Source organism: Schistocerca gregaria, chromosome 7 (assembly GCF_023897955.1).
Source record: "Schistocerca gregaria isolate iqSchGreg1 chromosome 7, iqSchGreg1.2, whole genome shotgun sequence".
In the NCBI taxonomy this organism is placed as follows: Eukaryota; Metazoa; Arthropoda; class Insecta; order Orthoptera; family Acrididae; genus Schistocerca; species Schistocerca gregaria.
In genome coordinates this window covers 262825861-262846965 of record NC_064926.1, presented here as the reverse complement: position 1 = coordinate 262846965, position 21105 = coordinate 262825861, and the positions used below count along the sequence as shown (strand labels likewise).

General features: G+C 42.3%; 1 protein-coding gene across 1 annotated transcript in view; it reads right to left on the bottom strand.

The window, feature by feature from the left end:
• LOC126282517 (tryptophan 2,3-dioxygenase) overlaps positions 1 to 21105 on the bottom strand; it is a 362921-nt gene that overhangs the window by 194239 nt on the left and 147577 nt on the right. Inside the window, exon 2 of the mRNA XM_049982178.1 lies at positions 6921 to 7093. Coding sequence (XP_049838135.1) covers positions 6921 to 7093 — 173 coding nt within the window. The remainder of the gene's footprint in view (positions 1 to 6920; positions 7094 to 21105) is intronic.

Below are 21105 nucleotides of genomic sequence, written 5' to 3'. Positions count from 1 at the left end.
AGATGCATGTAACTGACAAGCGTGATTCTGCTTGCATTTTGGCCAAGCACAGTAGAATGGCGACCAATCGCAAAGGCCGCCGCGGTGGCTGAGCGGTGCTAGGCGCTACAGTCAGGGACCGCGCGACCGATACGGTCGCAGGTTCGAATCCTGCCTCAGGCATGGGTGTGTGTGATGTCCTTCTGTTAGTTAGGTTTAAGTAGTTCTAAGTTCTAGGGGACTGATGACCTCAGAAGTTAGTCCCATAGTGCTCAGAGCCATTTTTGAACCAATCGCAAGGTGCACAGGTGTAAACGCATCTTAAGCAAGTGCCCCAGTCAGGCTAATCTTTCAATTAGCCTTACAATATCAGCTCCCTGTATGAGACGAACTAACTCATAATTGGTTCTTGCTCTCCAGGTACCGTCTGTATTTCGAATCCCTTCATAAATTTTGCGTAGCATTCTTCCTTCAAATATTCTGAGATGTTGTTCATCAGTGCTGGATAGCGCCCATGCTTCACATCCATATGTATCCAGTGGCCTAGTCATACCCTTACCTACAGTCATTTGGAGCTGCCGGTCTATCATCGTATATGTCATTAGCTTTTTACGCTGAAGAGCCAAAGAAATTGGCACACCTGCCTAATATCGTGTAAGGTCCCTCGAGTACGCACAAGTGCCGCAACACGATGCGGCATGGACTCGACTAACGTCTGTTGGCGGAAATTTCGAATTTTAGTGGGAAATTAGAATTTTGGAGGGAAATTCAAAGAATAATGGGAATTTCAAAAATGGTGGTAATTTTTTTGTCCCAGGACTGTGCCGATGTCCAACCCCCACCACCTCCTACAGAAATAGCGGGAAATTCAAAATGACAGTGCCCTTTCTGGGACTCAAATCCTGGTCCTTTTGGACGGAAAGCCTAAGTGCATCCCCCAACATATGAAAACTGTCCAGATGCAGGAGAGGAAGGTTATTTTAGTGTATTTTATTTATTTGGTTGGGAAACTGAATTAAAGATCGGTTCAAATTATTTAATTAATCTTAAAGATCAGCCGTAATTACACAACTATATGCATGGTGCTACACAAGAAGCATCTAAAATCGCAATACAGCACAAAAATAGACCATGTCATACAACTGGTGTTATGCTTGCTGGCATACCCATACGTTGTTTGATTTTATACGAGGAAATTTGCGTGACTTTTGCTTCAGCATAATAATAAAACTAAGAATTCTCTTCTTCCATATGGTCTACATGCATGCATTTTGGGTAGGACGATCATGAAAAGTATAGTTTAACTCGCTTCATACCTAGATGAGAGTCAAAAAGTGGTGCAGATTTGAAACTTGAAGGTGGAAACAATTCCATGTACTGCTACAACACATCAGAGAACTTGACTGCAGACTCATGTAGCGATGCACTTGATGGAAACTCAAAGTCTGGAAAGTTGTATATGTTCATTTGCATCCATTCTACTGTGTAGAGATCTGAAACAGGGAGTTGACATCTGTACGGGGTTGATTTCTGATGCTGCTCTTATATTTTTCCCATAAGGATATGCTCTTATTGCCTACCAGAAAAGTTTTGGTACTTTTGTTTATGCTCTATCAAGACATAAATGTAGACTTCGGGATTTTTTATCATAGTAACAATTTATTCGTTAATTGGTGTGTGCTGACTGCACTTAGCATCCTGGACCGTAAGACTTTCCCTTCTTCCTACCTATAGAGTGTGTCCCCTTGCAGCGTAATTTATAGACGAACAGTTAGCAAGTTATGCATTTGGACTGCAACCATCCACCACTGTCAACTCGACACGCATACATATAGAAACTATGCATACATATTACCAATTGCGAAGTCTCGATTTCAACCGCTTATTATTTTTGACAGTGCTACAGCTCTCCAAACAATTGTTTAGCGGATGTAAGCACATTTAAATTCCTCCTGCTAAAAGCATAACATCTCCAATGCAGGATTTCGTGACAATATTGTCTAAATTCTCCAGTAATAACAACGTTTGAAGACATCCTGCTGCACCTACCACAATTCCTTTCTATATTCTTAAATATCCACTAAGACGGATCATGATCATCTCAATTCCCTATTTTGTGAACTACATGTCTGTTGGATGGAGGGAGATGGTCCTTTGTGAGTTTTATTCTGTTCAAGATAGAATAAAACATCACTCAGATGGCATAGTATAACAGTGTACTCAAATGCATCCAGTCACTCACAACCATATATTCTACAGATGTAGTGCATTTGCTCTACTTTCTGTCTGTCTTTCTGTATGTCATAATCTATGCGAGTGTCATGGTTGGCTTTCTCAAACCTGACCCTGTCCTCTCGCTGGTGGGTCCACCTCCAAACCTTATTCCAGATGTATCGTATTGCGGATCTCACTCTAGAAACCATTCCAGATATAATGTTTGGTCGATCCACTTTCGAACCATGTCCCAGATGTAAGGCATTGTGGATCCAACTCTAGGCACCATTCCAGATATAATGAGGGGTGGATCCACATTGGAACACTAGCTCAGGCCTACCATGGGTCTTGGGATCCATTCGCAACGTACTACAAAATGAGGAAACAATTCTCTTGGTCTCTTTGAAATGGAACACTAAGACATCTGCTGTCTCATTAGTGTGGGAGATGATATTAACTGCATAGGTCATCATCTTCAGACAGCTGTTAGAAATGCCCCACAACGCCGCAAACCCTTTCAGTTTGATGTATTCTACATTTTTGTCAATCAGAAACATTGCGTCTGTGTTTTATTTCTACTGCAGTGTGTGCTGTGGGAGCAGCACAGTTTACACCATGTGATTTCCAGCTTTCTGTGAGAACTAATGGATCAAAATGTGTTAATGTCAGTTTGGAACCTGGCACAGACCTCGAAATCATGGTAGAAAAACAAAATGTATGGCAGTGTACAAAGCTGCAGCCAAACACTGCTTGGACGTGTTACAGCTGAAACATGATGTATCACACTGCTTATGAAAGAACAAAACAAGAATTCTCTCTTGTGATTGATAGTTTGTGGGTTATGGTCTTGCACCTGTACAGGCGTTTTTGGACATATTTGAAGAGTGAGACACAGTAAAATATTATAGGGCAATGGTAGGAGGTTCTATTACAAGGACTGGTTAAAGTCTGGATGCACATAGTTTGTAATTTTTCACCTACTCCGGATGTTACAAAAACTGATGAGGAGTGATATCAGATGTCTGAAATGAATGTAATGCCCTCGTACATGACAGTTTGTAATTTGAAAACGCAGAATGCTCTCAAAATACACCAGTTTCGTTCATAAAACTAACAGAAATCGACTGTATCTATTCTTATGGAATCATGACTGCTTTTATCATTATAGTAACGATTGTGTGTTTAAAAATATATATCACTGCTAGTCCTGTGTTATTTCATACTTCATAGTCTCTAATTATAAAGTAGCCACCACTTGAATTATAGCTCATTGAGAAACCTAGAAATGCCAGTGTTTTTACCGACATATGAGTAAATTGAATGAATCAGGCTGTTCTGTGATGTCCACATTGCTTACGAAACTACAACTCAAGAATGTCCTGTTGTGAATGATGATCTGGTTGGCGACAGAAAATTTACATGCAGATCAGTAAGTGAGCTGTAATGAATCGCCTCTACTGAGGCCCCAGGATGGCTGCAGAACTATAAGGGCTTTGTACCAGGGCATTTGTTCCCATTGGTGGAAATAACAAAGTCAGCTGTTCCTCATACGTGTATGCCACATGCCTCAGCTGGTATTTCTAGACTTTGTAAATTCTTATAAAAGTGATGTTTATGAGCTTTTACTGATGCTAGTAATTTATATGCTGTAAATTGTTTGTTAACAGACAGCTTGCCCCAGCACCAATCAACGCATTCAACTAATGTATTAATTTCGACCACTCAAAAGATCTGTTAAACATTGTTCTGTAAAGAAATACCTTTTTGTAAAACATTGTAAAGTGATTTCCACGTTACTGATTACATTATTTCAAATGATCTAATGTAGAAATTGTGATTGTTAACAAAACAAAATGCAGCATGTACTATGTATTCCAGTACCACCTAGCAGTTTAGTCCTCTTGTTTTCCAAAACTTTCCCTTGGTATCAGTTTGCACTCATCTTGTGACTGAGAATGTTGACGTGATACAATGTATCTCTTGAACAATTTTATATGATTAACATAACACTGGTAAGCTATAAAGCCACACTGCAGTCGTCGTACTATGTCTCATACCAATGGTGAAATGTAACATATTTTCATATCTTTTTATATCAGTTTTGTATTGTATTTTGTACCCTTTGAAAATGACGGAATGTCGAAACGCTTAAGGTGTTTTTAGAAATTAAAGAAAGTGTGGTCAAGACATAAGAAAAGTTATTAAAGTGCATATAAATGGCCAGTTCATCTCATAGCATTTTCATGCAAATTGGTGCTGCACAATTGCTGTACTGTTCACTAAATACCAACACAACATGTGTGATCACTCCCGGTGTTTTGGGGTATGGTTGCATTATTCCTGCGTACTTTATGTCACCATTACAAGTTATACAACTGTACATTATGCATATATTTCTTTGTATGACTATTTCATCAGATCATACCTGTTTTTATCAATACACAGAAATGAATTTTTTTTCAATATTACGCAACAAACACATTTTTTTTTGTTCTCATTCCTAATAGAAGACTGGTAAAATGAATACCCGGGCTATACCGCGCTTTTCAGCTATTATAATAATAAAATCTGAGTACAATTTAAAGTATACAGTTCATATTAACGGAGTTCTAAAAGTATAATCGAAAAGCCTTTAACATGAGAAATGATTAGCGACCTGATGTGTTTAAGTTCAAAGGGAACTGATTATTAGTATATCCACATGCTTGCTAAGTACTTCGTGATTCTTTACGCCGATTGTAGTTCGTTTCGAGAATTTATTTACGGATTTCAGACTCATTTTAATACTTTCTTGGATGTTAATTGCTATTTATTCTGATAAAAGACCTTTTGACCTTGTCCTTACTTCTATGCCTTGCATGTACCCATCACATATATCTTTCTTGGCTACAACAGGTAGTACTATGCCATGTCTGCTTGTGACACTTTCTTCCTTATTCGCCTATCTTAACCTACAGGTGGCGCACATTCCATTACATTTGCTGCAATATTCAGTTGCAGCTACCACTGCTGCATCATCAATGAATAGCAATGTACTAATTTTCTGTCCCTGACAAACCAAAGTTCCTTAATTCCATCCTCAATGAACAAATAAACATCAGTGGTAACAATGAACTTTGCTTTCCATTTTTCCTGGTTTTGACTTCTCATAGTAATTTGTCAGTGCAGACTAATGTAATTCCGTTTGAAGATGAGAATGGACTCCCGTCTAGCAGTCTAAAAGAAAGAAAAACATTTTGTTTCATCCCATATTACAAAATACATGCAAGCCGCTTGCAGTAAACAGAATACGATTTGTGATTCTTGAGTTTCTCCCGGCATATTTGATAATCAAAATATCCACGGGTGTACTGCCGGTCTACAGTGTCCAACGGGCACAATATTTCAGCTAACATACATGTCACCATCATCAGGTGACCTGACGGACTGAGCTCCTGTAAACGTGCCGGTACGGAGATCCGTACGCTATGGCTGCTCAGGGGGAACTGGGGTCGGAACTGTGTTTTGTCCTCCGAATAAAACTCGTGCACTGGTGGGGAGCGCCAAAGATGACCTCGGTTTGAGGAAGGGCGGCGTGTACCAGATTTCGTGTCAATGTGGCAAGTCATATATTGATCAGACGGTGCGTACCGTCGAGGATCGATGCCGTGAACACCAGGGGCACACTCGACTCATGCATCCGAGCAAGTCGGCGGTCGCTGAACATTGTTTGTCGAAAAATCACGCAATGGAGTATGAACGCACGAGGATTCTGGTACAGATGTCGACATACTGGGACAGCGTTGTTAGAGAGGCTATCGAAATTCGCACCAATGACGCCCTCATAAACCGTGACTGTGGCTATAATCTTAGCAAGGCTTGGGAACCAGCGATTGGGTTAATCAAGAGTAAATCGAGCAAACGTATAGTTATGACGACCACGGCGGACAGAGCCATCACTCAGACGTCATCTCAGACACCGTCGCAATCTGTTCCACAGAGCGACCGTGGCGCGGGGCGCGGACAGCGGAGGGAGTGCGCCACGGGCGGAGGGTGTTTAAATCGGCCGCCGCCGTGACCGAACCCAGTTCCCTCTGAGCAGCCATAGCGTACTGATCTCCGTGCCGGCACGTTCACAGAAGCTCAGTCCGTCAGTTCACTTGATGATGGCGACATGTATGATCGCCGAAATATTGTGCCCGTTGGACACTGTAGACCGGCATTACACCCGTGGATATTTTGAGAATACGATTTGTTTCCTTGATCAAACGTAAGGCGAGGCGCTGGATTTGATCAAGTAAGTTTGACGAAAGGCAACATTTGACAAATGCTCCTTATTACACTTTGTCAAATATAGTTGACAAAGTATTTTTGTCAAAGAAATTTGATAGTCTAATGCCGGCCTTAAAAAACATAATCTGTGTGGGGGGAAGTCCGCTTCCATACCATAAGGCACACACTTTTGACAAGCCATAATAGGTCGTGGCAAGGGAACAACAACCAGTATCTGGCCCAGGACAGCAACGCAAGATTGTCCAATCCCCTCCTAAGCTAGCTGACGTAATTGATCGATTACTGAAACTTAACTATGCACACACATACACACACACACACACACACACACACACACACACACACACACACACACACGCACACACAAACACTAACACATATGCGCGCATCATATTTCCGCTCCCAATGCAGCCATGCGGCAGAGTTGCTCCTATGAGGCATCAGCACAGCCCTACCTTGGTGGGTGACGATGAAGAGGTGTTCGTCGTGCACGACGACGCCATTCTGCTCGCTGAGAGGCCGCTGGGCGTTCAGCACCTTGTCGAGCTGCAGGTACTCGCCGTACAGCATGCCGGCCTGGGAGTCCAGCACCAGCCCCTCCTGCCCGCTGCCGCCGCCCCCATCCATCCTGGAAACACACGCGGCCACTGCAATAAATAATCAGCCCGTCACTAGCGCAATGCAGTAAAATCCCGCTGTTAGCTGGTCTTGTGTCTAATTCTTTATTGTTCTTGACAGTTTACATCCATAATCCGCTATACAACAACTACACTACTGGCCAGTAAAATTGCTGCACCACGAAGATGACGTGCTACAGACTCGAAATTTAATTGACAGGAAGAAGATGCTGTGATGTGCAAATGATTAGCTTTTCAGAGCATTCACACAAGGTTGGCGCCGGTGGCGACACCTACAACGTGCTGACATGAGGAAAGGTTCCAATCGATTTCTCATACACAAACAGCAGTTGACAGCCGTTGCCTGGTGAAACGTTGTTGTGATGCCTCGTGTAAGGAGGAGAAAAGCGTACCATCACGTTTCCGACTTTGATAAAGGTCGGATTGTGGCCTATCGCGATTGCGGTTTATCGTATCGCGACATTGCTGCTCGCGTTGGTCGGATCCAATGACTGTTAGCAGAATATGGAATCTATGGGTTCAGGAGGGTAATACGGAACGCCGTGCTGGATCCCAACGGCCTCGTATCACTAGCAGTCGAGATGACAGGCACCTTATCCGCATGGCTGTAACGGATCGTGCAGCCACGTCTCGATCCCTGATTCAACAGATGGGGACGTTTGCAAGACAACAACCATCTGCACGAACAGTTCGACGACGTTTGCAGCATCATGGACTATCAGCTCGGACACCATGGTTACGGTTCTACATCTACATCTACATTTATACTCCGCAAGCTACCTAACGGTGCGTGGCGGAGGGCACTTTACGTGTCACTACCTCACTTTTCTGTTTCAGTCGCGTATGGTTCGCGGGAAGAACGACTGTCTGAGAGCCTTCGTGCGCGCTCGAATCTATCTAATTTTACATTCGTGATCTCCCCGGGAGGTATAAGTAGGGGCAAGCAATATATTCGATACCTCATCCAGAAACGCACCCTCTCGAAACCTGGCGAGCAAGCTACACCGCGATGCAGAGCGCCTCTCTTGCAGAGTCTGCCACTTGAGTTTGCTAAACATCTCCGTAACGCTATTACGGTTACCAAATAAGACTGTGACGAAACGCGCCGCTCTTCTTTGGATCTTCTCTATCTCCTCCGTCAACCCGATCTGGTACGGATCCCACACTGATGAGCAATACTCAAGAATAGTTCAAACGAGTGTTTTGTAAGCCACCTTCTTTGTTGATGGACTACATTTTCTAAGGACTCTCCCAATGAATCTCAACCTGGTACCCTTGACGCTGCATCAGAGACAGGAGCGCATGCAATGGTGTACTCAACGACGAACCTGGGAGCACGAGTGGCAAAACGTAATTTTTTCGGATGAATCCAGGTTCTGTTTACAGCATCAGGATGGTCGCATCTGTGATTGGCGATATCGCGGTGAACGCACACTGGAAGCGTGTATTCGTCATCGCCATCTGGTGTATCACCCGGCGTAATGTTATGGGGTGCCATTGGTTACACGTCTCGGTCACCTCTTGTTCGCATTGACGGCACTTCGAACAGTGGACGTTACATTGCAGACGTGTTACGACCCGTGGGTCTACTCTTCATTCGATCACTGCGAAACCCTACATTTCAGAAGTATAATGCACGATCGTATGTTGCAGGTCCTATACGGGCCTTTCTGGATACAGAAAATGTTCGACTGCTGCCCTGGCCGGCACATTCTCCAGATCTGTCACCAATTGAAAACGTCTGGTCAATGGTGGCCGAGCAACTGGCTCGTCACAAGACGCCAGTCACTACTCTTGATGAACTGTGGTATAGTGTTGAAGCTGCATGGGCAGCTGTACCTGTACAGGCCATCCAAGCTCTGTTTGACTCAATGCCCAGGCGTATCAAGGCCGTTATTATGGCCAGAGTTGGTTGTTTTGGATACTGATTACTCGGGATCTATGCACCCAAATTGTGTGAAAATGTAATCACATGTCAGTTCTAGTATAATATATTTGTCCAATGAATACCCGTTTATTATCTGCATTTCTTCTTGGTGTAGCAATTTTCATGGCCAGGAGTGTAAAATGAATACTAGAAACAAGAGTAATGTTTGTTAAAAATTAAAAGTTATCAAGCATGATGCAGAGTCGGATATTGCTTGCATGAATTATAAATAAACAAATTCTATCGTGACACAGTTGTGTGTTTTTTACAAAGCTCTGTCATTATGGAACTTGTTTACTCGTAATACTTAAAAAAATTACCTCCGTTTATGCTGCCTGATAATGACTTAACGACCTAGAATGTCACTAAGAACAAATAAAAGGACATTGCAAGATTAACGTTCTGTAGAATAATATTATCGTTTAGGAAAAAAAAACAGGAATAAAGAAAACGTATGTACCACTGCCGGTTTCTTGTGAGTTACATACTGAATTCCGTAATTCTTCTAGGTATAAATTATCAAGGAAAACATTTTTAAATGCTATTTACAGGATGTATAAAAAGAATCATCCGATTTAAAAAATCATAACTGTTATGTTATTTGAGATATGTGTGTGAACATCGTACTGTTGGAAACTGCGAACTCTTGAGATTTATGTGGTTCCTGCTAGGTAGCAGCCGTGTGCGCCCATTTCAGTTCTAGTAAAAATGGTATCGGGACAACAGAAAGCGTTTTGTGTACAATGTTTTGCGCAGTGCGGGTCAGTAATAACAGTTCAGCATGACTTTTGTACTAGGTATGGTGTTGCTCTTCGTAGAGTATAAAGTGTTTGACGATGGCATGAACAGTTCCGAGAAACAAATTGTTTGTGTAAAGATAAATCGCGGGTCCTCCCCGAGTGTCGGACACAGACGTCGAACGCATCGCCGTAGTTTCACAAGGGGTCCGCAGAAATCCGTTCGCCGTGCAACTCGACAGTTCAACATACCCCCGATGCCCGTCTGGCGTGTGTTGCTTCGACGTTTACACATGAAACCCTACAAAACTCAGTTACTGCAAGGGCTTCGTGAAGGTGACAAACAACAACGTGTGGAGTTCTGTAATATCGTTTTTTTAAGGTTGAGGATGACAGTTTCCTTCCACTCTTAGTGTTTAGTGAGGACGCAACATTCCATTTAAATGGAAAGGTGAACTGTCATAATGTGAGAATACGTGCTACCGAACAACCACATGAAGTTGTACAACATGCGAGGGATTCTCCAAAATTTTGTGTAATTTGACGGGAAAAGATGTATGGTCCCTTTTTCTTTGCCGAGAACACTGTTACATGAAGCACATATCTCGATATGCTTGAGAACTTTCTTATCCCACAGCTTGAGACTGATTCGAACGACTTCATTTACCAATAGGATGGGGCACCGCCACATTGGTATCTGGAAGTGCGGGAATTTTTAAATCAAAGGGTTACGAAACGATGGATCGGTCGACCTGGACCAAATGTTTCAGCCTTACATTACCGGCCCCCAGGGTCACCGGACCTAATTACATGTGATTGTTTCTTGTGCGGGTTTATAAACGACTCTGTTTGTGTGCCTCCATTACCAACAACAGTGAATGAAGTGAGACATCTTATAAGAGCAGCTGTGGAAGCTGTAACTCACGACATGCTCGCTGCAGTATGGGAATAATTTGAATACCGCACTGACATATGCCGTGCGTCCCTAGAGGGTAATATTAAACACCTATGAAAAGGTATGAAAAAAACTTTTTGAGTTTCCCGTTCACCAAAAAACAAAATTCATTGTATGTGTTTATTAGTTTCAGAAATATAGACGCGCCAAATCGGATGATTCTTTTTGATAAACCCTGTATATTACTAACAAGGCAACCGTACGAGCTTCTCCACATCGATTTGATTTGTGTTGAAAGTATGTGTAGAACACGACTAGGATTTTAACATATGTAAACAGGAAGAGACAACTCTCAACTGTATATGGAAAGAATCGGCATCGAACATTATAGGCGTACTGATGCTGTAAGCTTTGTAGCGTCGCTAGAGTTAACGGAGTCAGTTGCTGAGCAAGTAAGCGCCTTGTTGCATAAGCACAAGGTCTCGGGACCGAATTTCATTTTCTTGTCATTGCCATGTATTTACAACAACAGATTTATTGTGATAGTGCAAAGTACAAATACTTAATAATTTGCTTACTGTATTCCTAATCTTTAACATGAAGAAAGAGAGACAGTTTTTTTCTTAAGGAGACTGGAAATGAAGAAAGGATGCACGAAAATTTTCAATCAAATTAGTGTAGTCATTTTATTTATATTTTTGAATCTACACCTGTGACAAGTATAATGTGTAACATACGCAGCACTGCCCGAATCAAAATAAGACTGATCGCAGAAACATAGAGAACAATAGTTATCGCGACATACTCATGTCATGAGCGCCCAATTTTAGCGTGTCCTCAGATTTTTCAATGTGTCTCTTGCAAAATAAACTTGCTTTAGAATCATAAACGGTTCTAGATCGTCACACAATAACGAAGCCTATCACCAGTATTGATGCAGGGAACTCACAAAACGAATCAGGTTACCTGACATTAGGAACGTGGGTGCACTCAAAGACTGTGGTATGACTATCAAATGATAGAGGACAGAAGTCAGTCGTCCTTTTCTTGCAGGTATTATTCGGCAAATCCAGATTTCGGCTATTGACTAGCCATTATCAATACACCATTTCATAGTATCACTGCATATTCCAGAACGTAAGTTCCTGTTGTTCGGACTTCTGTCACAGACTACTGTATAATGATTATACAGTCGTTGTTTATGTATATGTATATACAGTAGTCTTGGAAGAACTGTGACAGATGCCCGAACAACAGGGGACTGATGTACTAGAATATGCATTGACACTATGAAATGGTGCATTGATAATGGATAGGCAATAGCTGAAATCTAGACTTGCCAAATAAAACTTGCAAGAAAAGAACGACTGATTGCTGTGCTCTATCATTTGAAAGTTACAAAAAGAAGTAATACCTGTAGCGAGATTCGATCGACAGACCTTGCTCTTACGGGACTATGCGCTTAGTCGCTCAGACTGCATGAACACTAGCGGCCCTACAAAGCTCACAGCATTAGAACGCCTATAATTTTCAAACGAGATTTTCTCAGAAATGGTTGAGAATTGTGTCTTTCTGTTCACCAGTGTTGAAATCCCAGCCGTACCCTAAACACTCTATCAATACGAATGAAATCGGCGAGGGGAAGTTCGTACTGTCCCACTTGCAAGCAACTATCCTGGGGCATGAACCACGCAGCGAGTTGCAGGCAGCCTATCTAGCGGGTTCTATCTACATGCCTATCTACATGATTACTCTGCAATTTACAGTTAAGTGCCTGGCAGAGGGTTCATCGAACTACCTTAATGCTATTTCTCTACTTTGCACTCTCGAACAGCGCGAGGGAAAATTGAACATTAAATCTATCCGCTTGAGCTCTGATTTCTCTGGTTTTATCATTTATCCCTATTGAAGGTGGGCGCCAACAAAATATTTTCAAACTGAGGAGGAAGTTGCTGACTGAAATGTCATGAGAAGATCCTGCCGCAACGGCAAACGGCTTTGTTTTGATGACTGCCACCACAAATTCGTGTATCATAACTGTCGCAATCTCTCCCCTATTTCGTGATGGCCACCGTCAGTCATATTTGATGCGGATCCTACACCACTCAGCAGGACTCCAGTAAAAAGCCTAATGTAGGTAGTCTCTTTGTAGACTTGTTGCATTTTCTAAGTGTTCTGCTAATAAATAGCAGTCTTTGGTTTGCTTTCCACAATACATTATCTGTGTGACCATTCCAGTTTAAGTTTTTCGTAACTGTAATCCCTAATCATTTAGCTGAATATACTGTCGTTAGATTTGTGTGATAGAAATTTATCGGATTCCTTTTAGTACCACATGTGGTTGACTTCACACTGCGTTATTTAGGGCCAATGCCATTTTTCATATTATACGGATATCTTGTCTAAACAATTTTGCTATTGGTTTTGATCCCTTGATGATTTTAAAAGAAGGTAAATGACAGCATCATCGGCAAACAATCTTAAAGGGCTTCTCATACTGTCCCCTAAATCGTTTATTTGGATCAGGAACAAAAGAGGGCCTATAACACTTCCTTGGAGAACGCCAGATATTACTTCTGTTTTACATTATGATTTTCACTCAGTTTCTGACAAGATATCACGAATCGAGTAGCACTACTGAGACGATAGTGCGTGGGAACTCACCTTGATTAGAAGTCGCTTTTGAGGAACGGTGTCAAAAGCCTTCTGGAAATCTAAAAACACGGAATCAATTTGATATCCCCTGTCGATAGCACTCATTATTTCGTGAAATTCAAGAAGCAATTGTGTTTCGTAGTACCTTATTTTCAGAATCCATGTTGGCTGTTTGTCAATAAACCGTTTTTTTCCAGGTAATTCATTATGTTCCTACTGCAAATCGACATTAGCTGTACGGGTCTGTAATTCAGCAGATTGATCCTATTTCCTTTCTTGGGTACTGGTATGAGCGCGTGGTTGTATATGGTTACTAAGTATGGCGCTATTGTATCAGCATTATCTGAAAGAAACCTAAATGGTACACAATCTGGACCGGAGGTCTCGCCGTTATTAAGTGATTTAAGCTGCTTCGGTAAACCTGAGCTATTCAGGGAGGCAGAAATTTGATTTTCACTATTTCATACAAGCAGTGACCGAAATTAAAAAGTTTAAATATTTCCAAAATCTTCTCATTAAGAGGTATAATCTTATATTAAAGTTTTAATGCAGTAGAACATGCTTAACAGACGGATTCTCGAACTCGGATGCATTTAGTGAGCTGCGATACAAGGACGTAGACAGTGCGACATGGGTTGGTACGGCAAGCGTGCACGGATAGCCTGGACGTCCGCGCTGCGAAAGGTGGTTATTCAGGCTTCTGACGGGCGTTCACGTTAATGTAAGTGGATAGCGTATCGTCATATATTTGGTACACGGATCTTTTTCCTCTCCACTCGATAACTATAGCTACTCTTGATGTATTGGTCATTCAGACATATCCGCACCAGTTAAGGTACTATGTTCCTACTGACCAGAAGTAGTGACGAGGAAATCAACATCGGACTGCACAGATCAGATCTGGCGTACAGGAGAGCAGGCGAATCTGCGCAGGGCTCTGGCTTCTCTATTACTGCGCTGTTCCCAGAAGGCGTGTGGGTGAGAAGGCTACATGCTGAAGGCCACACAAGTGGGAAACTTACGAATACTTGTTCGCATCAGAGTCGGACTATTTCTAAGAGGCGACTACTGCATCATACTACCGTAAGGAGAATGTTTTCACTAGTGTTTTCTTCCACCTTTTTATTATCTGCCAATCAATAAATTTATTAGTTACCTAAGTAAAGATATTTAATAGCACCATGATAAGAGCTACACACTCTTTTTATCAAACAAAAAGCTTTACATACAGGCAATTAACACACATTTAGATTTGGGAATGTGTAATAAATCCTGAACTGTGGTTCGTGATACCGTCAAAAGCTTGCTGTTACACACATTAAAATATTTAAAACCCGTTCGTTGGCAGGACCTCAGAACACAAAAAAAGGTTTGTACACACTGTTGAACCAAATACTGAAATAACTTTAGCAACTTGTCTGTGTCGTCAAGAACGTTGCTCTTAGAGTAACGTTTTATAAGATTCTTGTAAAGTCCTGGATTGGAAAAGCCAATCGCAGCTGAGCTGCACTTGAATCAGGTGCTACACTGTACGTCTATCAGCTCGAGTTGGAAGTAATTATGTACATCAGCAGCCAAAAGCGAGAACGGTCCGACGAATAAATCGAAACCAATTTCCAGTAGTGCAAAACCTTGGAATCTATTTGAAAACTAATGTTGAAATGTTTCAGTTACTGAAAAGTAGTCTGTCTCACTTTGAGTTCCGAGACATGCTCTAAGTCATGAACTTGAAGCTGATTTTTTCGTAGATTTAATTTTTGTCTGAAAGCATCAATCTTGTCTGCCAAATCTGTCACCAAATGAGTCTCCTCTTGCGTGAAGAGACTAAATGAATTCAAATAATTAGTGATGTCGACCATAAAAGATTTTGTCTCTGCTTCATTTATCATTTGTTTTTCTCCCTAAGGCTGCCTTCTATTCAGCCAGTATTCATTAACATCTGTCAGTCAGCAGTAGACGTTATATTAAATTCGAATCAGTGTTTTTCTAGCTCATAGTAGTGCGATGGCATATTAAGCACTTTGCGTGGCCAACAAACGATACGAAAAGTAGAGAGATTCGCAGTTCGCCTTGAATGATGTGATAATCCGTCTTTTCTTTTTTTGGACGCGTGTGTAGACGTTATAGTACTAAACCAGAACCTAAATCTAACCCAATTGGTATTGCTACCAAATTGCTTGGCGTGTGACAGCGCGACTGCATCGCTCTAGCAGGGCTCAGTTGCAGCCTTTCAGTTCCTCTCCCCACCCACCACCTCACCCAAGCCCCGCGCCACTCACTATCAGCCTCAGAGCGCTATGTAGCAGTTCTCATTTGGTAGACAGCAGAAACTGCACACAAACAGCTGACATCATCTCTCACAGATATTGAAGATGCGAAAGAGAGTGGCTGCTAAGAGCCTTCGAAAGGACCTCTATGTCAGCCCGCCCTTCTGTCTAAAAGGAGGGAATAAAACATGCTGAAAAAATAAAAATCTCAACGAAATCAGTTCGCTGCAGTACTAAAAGGCGTTTAGCTTATCGCAAGCTTGTACCCCCAACCAATCCAAACTACCATATACACAAACATAAAAAAATTGCATCATTTCGGTTCCGAGAGTTTCGGTTCATGTACAGAAAATTGGAATAGGGATAAAAGTAAACATCATTTCCGCCCTTTTTATTGCTCACGAAAACCTACATTGCATGTTGTACCATCACACAGCGAGACCTTCAGAGGTGGTGGTCCAGATTGCTGTACACACCGGTATCTCTAATACTCAGTAGCACGTCATCTTGCATTGATGCATGCCTATATTCGCAGTGGCATACTATCCACAAGTTCATCAATGCACTGTTCGTCAAGATTGTCCCACTCCTCAATGGCGATTCGGCGTACATCCTTCAGAGTGGTTGGTGGGTCACGTCTTCCATAAACTGCCCTTTTCAATCCATCCCAGGCATGTTCGATAGGTTTCATGTCTGAAGAAGATGCTGACCACTCTACTCGAGCGATGTCGTTATCCTGAAGGAAGTAATTCACAAGATGTGCGAGATGGGGGCGCGAATTGTCGTCAATGAAGACAAATGCCTCGCATACATGCTGCCGATATGGTTGCACTATCGGTCGGAGGATGGCGTTCACGTATCGTACAGCCATTACGGCGCCTTCCATGACCACCAGCGGCGTCCGTCGGCCCCACATAATGCCACCCCAAACAGCAGGGAACCTCGACCTAGCTGCCTAAGGCGTTCATCCTGACCGGGTTGCCTCCAAACACGTCTCCGACGATTGTCTGGTTTGAGGCATATGCGACACTCATTGGTGAAGAGAACGTGGTGCCAGTCCTGAGCAGTTCATTTGGCATGTTGTTGGGCGCATCTGTACGGCGCTGGATGGTTGCAAAAATGGACCTCGCCATGGACGTCGGGAGTGAAGTTGCGCATCGTGCAGCATATTGCACACATTTTGAGTCGTAACACGACGTTCTGTGGCTGCACGACAAGCATTATTCCACATGGTGGCGTTGCTGTCAGCGTTCCTCCGAGCCATAATCCATAGGTAGCGGTCATCCACTGCAGTAGTAAGCCATTGGGCGGCCAGAGCGAGGCTTGTTATCGACAGTCCTTGTCTCTCTATATTTCCTCCATGTCCGAATAACATCGCTTTGTTTCACTCCTAGACTCCTGGCACTTCGCTTGTTGAGAGCCTTTCCTGGCACAAATTAACAATGTGGACACGAACGAACCGCGGTATTGACCGTCTAGGCATGGTTGAACTACAGACAACACAAACCGTGTACCTTTTTCCCGGTGGAATGACTGGAACTGATGGACCCCTCCGTTTAATAGGCGATGCTCATGCATGGCTGTTTAAATCTTTGGATGGGTTTAGTGACATCTTTGAACAGTCAAAGGGAGTGTGTTTGTGATACAATAAGCACAGTCAACGTCTATATTCAGTAGCTCTGGGAACTGGGGTGATGCAAAACTTTTTTTGATGTGTGTATAACACACCTATCTGTTTCTGTTCGTTGGTATTAATTCATTTACAAGCACGTTTCTTGATTCCCATGCAGGTTTTAGAATCAAGACAACTACTAGTCATAGACTGTAATTGTCATTTTCGTCAGAGGTCTGTCTTCGCCTTATATGTATTTGATGAGAAACTTCTACCTCAAATATTGAAATTTACTTAAAGTCAACTGTAACCGACAAAGATGTAGTGCCCAAAGCGACGTACGAAAATTTGTGCTCAATCGGGACTCGAACCCGGACTTCCGAGTTATGGCGCGCGGTCGCCTCACCACTTAGGCTATTCAAGCACGCTACCCGGATCGACCCAAACTTCCATATGTCTCACACCTACCTATTTCTTCTGAAACTGTAGTTCGGCATGAAATATAAATGTATATATAAAGCAAAGACAAGCCTGTGACGAAAATGACGACTCGTTCTCCCGATACTAAAACCTGCGCGGGAATCACGAGGTGTGCTCGGACAGCCTAAGTGGTAAGGCGACCTCTCAAGATAGGCGGTAGATCCGGGTAAAGGTCCCAGTCCGGTGTAAATTTTCGTATGTCGCTTCAGTCATAACGTCTATAATTATTACAATTGAATTTCAGGAACAAATATTTTAGGTTTTGCAACATATCCATTACAACGCATTGATTTACTATCGAACATCCCACTGGAACAAGCTAGTTGCTACCGAGATTGAATATCTCCTCGTTGGGACGCGACTGAAGTGTCTACCCTTGGACCAACGCATCAAATCCCCTCCACCATCGACAGCGCCACGACGACGGACGGTGCCCACTCGTAGCTGGAGAGCGTCAGCCGCACAATAGCGGCGCTCCCCTCCCCGGCGTACTGGCCTTCAAGGTCCTCTGCATTCTGCGAGTCTGCAGCGGTCGTGCAGCACGCCCGCAAACAACGTGCGCGGCGCGGATCTGTTTCTGAGGCTCTTAATTCCAGCCCACACGTGCGGAAAGAGTGCCCTCCTGCTCTAGTAAGTCGATCCAGTAGCAAGGTGAGGAGGAATGGAGAAGGGAGGGACAGTTCAGGGTCCGCTAACCGAAACCTGGCGCGTAGCGTCTGTGTTTACATCATCCTCGTCTGCCGTCTGTATGACAAAGCTTGGCTTGTGCAGAAAAAAACAATTGCAACACACTCAAGACAAAGTCATTTTATTGACAAGTTTTTCACATTTTGAAAAAGTGCAATTAATAATCTCGTGTGTGCGACAGCGCCTTCTTGTCCTGTTTTTCGTTAGCAATTATGTCGTCTAATGTGCTTTTTCCGGATTTACCAAATTTCATTTTATTACTAGCCGAAGAAGACCTGCTTCCTATGGTTCTTATTTTACTCTGTTTTCTGCGAAAGTTCTAGAGCACTCGAGAACACTCGACAACAAAGTAAAAATTTACATTCAGAAAGTCGTAAAGGTCTAATATGCTACTTTTAATATTGTCCAGTATTCTTAAATCTACTAAAGTATTCAAGACTACCCAAATTTTAAATAAAGTAATCCCCCAATCTCATCTTTGGATATCACCGAGAACGTTCTAAAACATTCTAGAACGTTACAAAAATTCAGGGACTTTGCAGAATATTCTGAAATCTTGATCTTTCGAGAATATTTTAGACCATCTGAAGACATGTGTTAAGAGCCAAATATATTCGGAAAACTCGACAAAATAGATAAATCTCGAACTTTTTCGAACATACGTTGATGCGAAAGAGACGAAGAATGTCGCGGTGGCCACCACAATATTGTAACGACTACTTCAAACACTCACATCCCCCGGAACATAGCAGCCATTACCGCAAAATCACTGTAGTACACTACAGGGGAACCAAGGGTAGCAACTGATACAAAATCCTGAGAGTGAAGCTGGGTATTATATACTAAAGAATCAAAATAAATACAGAAGATGTAAAGGCGTACTAAGTCATCGTACTGTAAATACCGCTGGATTTAACTTAGTGAAAGAAAATTTTGCTTTGTCCTCACTGTTATTTCATACTTAATTAACTTATTCTATTACAGTACATGCTTATGAACTGAATTTTTCATCTGGTTATTTGCTGAGTAGATACATCAATTCTTTGGGTTTTGCATCCATACAGCAAGCTATATATGACTAACAGCGAGAAAACCATAAACCTTTCAAATTAATACCACAACATTTCTCTTCGTGTCTTATTTATAGTGATACTAAATGCTAATCCTATTTAAAATTGCAGTCTTTTGAACTGAAATGGTATTTCGGTAGATATGAGAAGAATCCTTGGAATAAATGCTGTTTTTGCTTTATCTTGATAACTGTTCACGACCATTTCTTATTTGGAATTTTTAAATAATGCCGTAAACTTCGTCACTTCTTACTGCTCTCTATCAGATAACCGGCTTGAGTAATTTTGAACAATTTTCGGAAAAACTTTAAGTAGATGTTCATTTGGACTGTTGACAGCGTTACATAAATCATTTGTAAGTCCAATTTGGCGAGATGTACACTCAATAAAGTGTGTGCCTTCACTAATTTACAAGAGTTTTTCGACAAAATGTTCCACATATTCATCACTGGAAAGTTGATCTTTATTCTTTTTTTGTATATTCCTCACTCCAGACAGAAAAAAGATTTCTTCAGACATGCATTGATTTCATCCTCTGGGGTTTATTTTGGGATAGCTGGAAGCGTTTGCCGAAAATGACCAGAATGTGTAAGTAATGCACCTCTCATTGATAGCTGATTTCCTTGAGATGTAGAACATTCTCGAAACTTCTGGAAGATTCTAAAACATTTTGGAACAACTTCTGAAACATCTCAGTCTCTGCCACTTAGGCACTGGATTCCAAACTACTTCACCTTCTCAAAACATGTCCGTTAGCCATATCTTCCAACCTAACGCCTGCAGTTCCAAACCTTTTTAATGGATGGGAGATGGAGGGCTAGCGTCCCCTGTAGCCCCCATCGGGAACTGTAGCGGCATGCACGGACAAATCAGGCTTATATTTGTAGGTCACCGTGAACAAATTTCCTCTTCAGACTGCCACATCTTCATCAGATCGCTAACAAAACCTTCTACATGGATGGAGGATGGAGGTTTACCACACCATGTAACACCCATGGGACTGCAAAATTCGGTTAGAAAGTTTTGGCGGCACGCACAGAAATATCACACTTACTTTTATTATATACAGGATGTTTCCGCAAGAGGGTGCAAAACTGTAACAGGACATAGAGAATGCTCCATTGAACAATTTGAGGTGGGGAGCCTGGGGTTAGACTAGCCAGCTTAACGAGGTATGGAAGTAAACTTTGTCTTAGCATTACTGCTTTCCAGGTTATTTACAACTAACATGCGTTGTTTACATGTACTGTGCTGTTTATTTACAGATACATTCTTTATTTCCTGCAAGGAAACAAGGACGAGGAGCCTGATTTCTAGGAAGTCATGATGCAGGTTTTATTTACTTGTGTATAAGGTGGCTCTGTTGCATCGTATTTACATTTTTCCATGACGGAACGTGCCATGAATCAACGACAGACCCATTCATTACTCAGTGGTATTGTTCAAATGTTCAAATGTGTGTGAAATCTTTGGGACTTAACTGCTAAGGTCATCAGTCCCTAAGCTTACACACTACTTAACCTAAATTATACTAAGGACAAACACACACACCCATACCCGAGGGAGGACTCGAACCTCCGCCTGGACCAGCCGCACAGCCCATGACTGCAGCGCCCCTGACTGCTCGGCTAATCCCGCGCGACCCAGTGGTATTCAGAGACGTACAATAAAA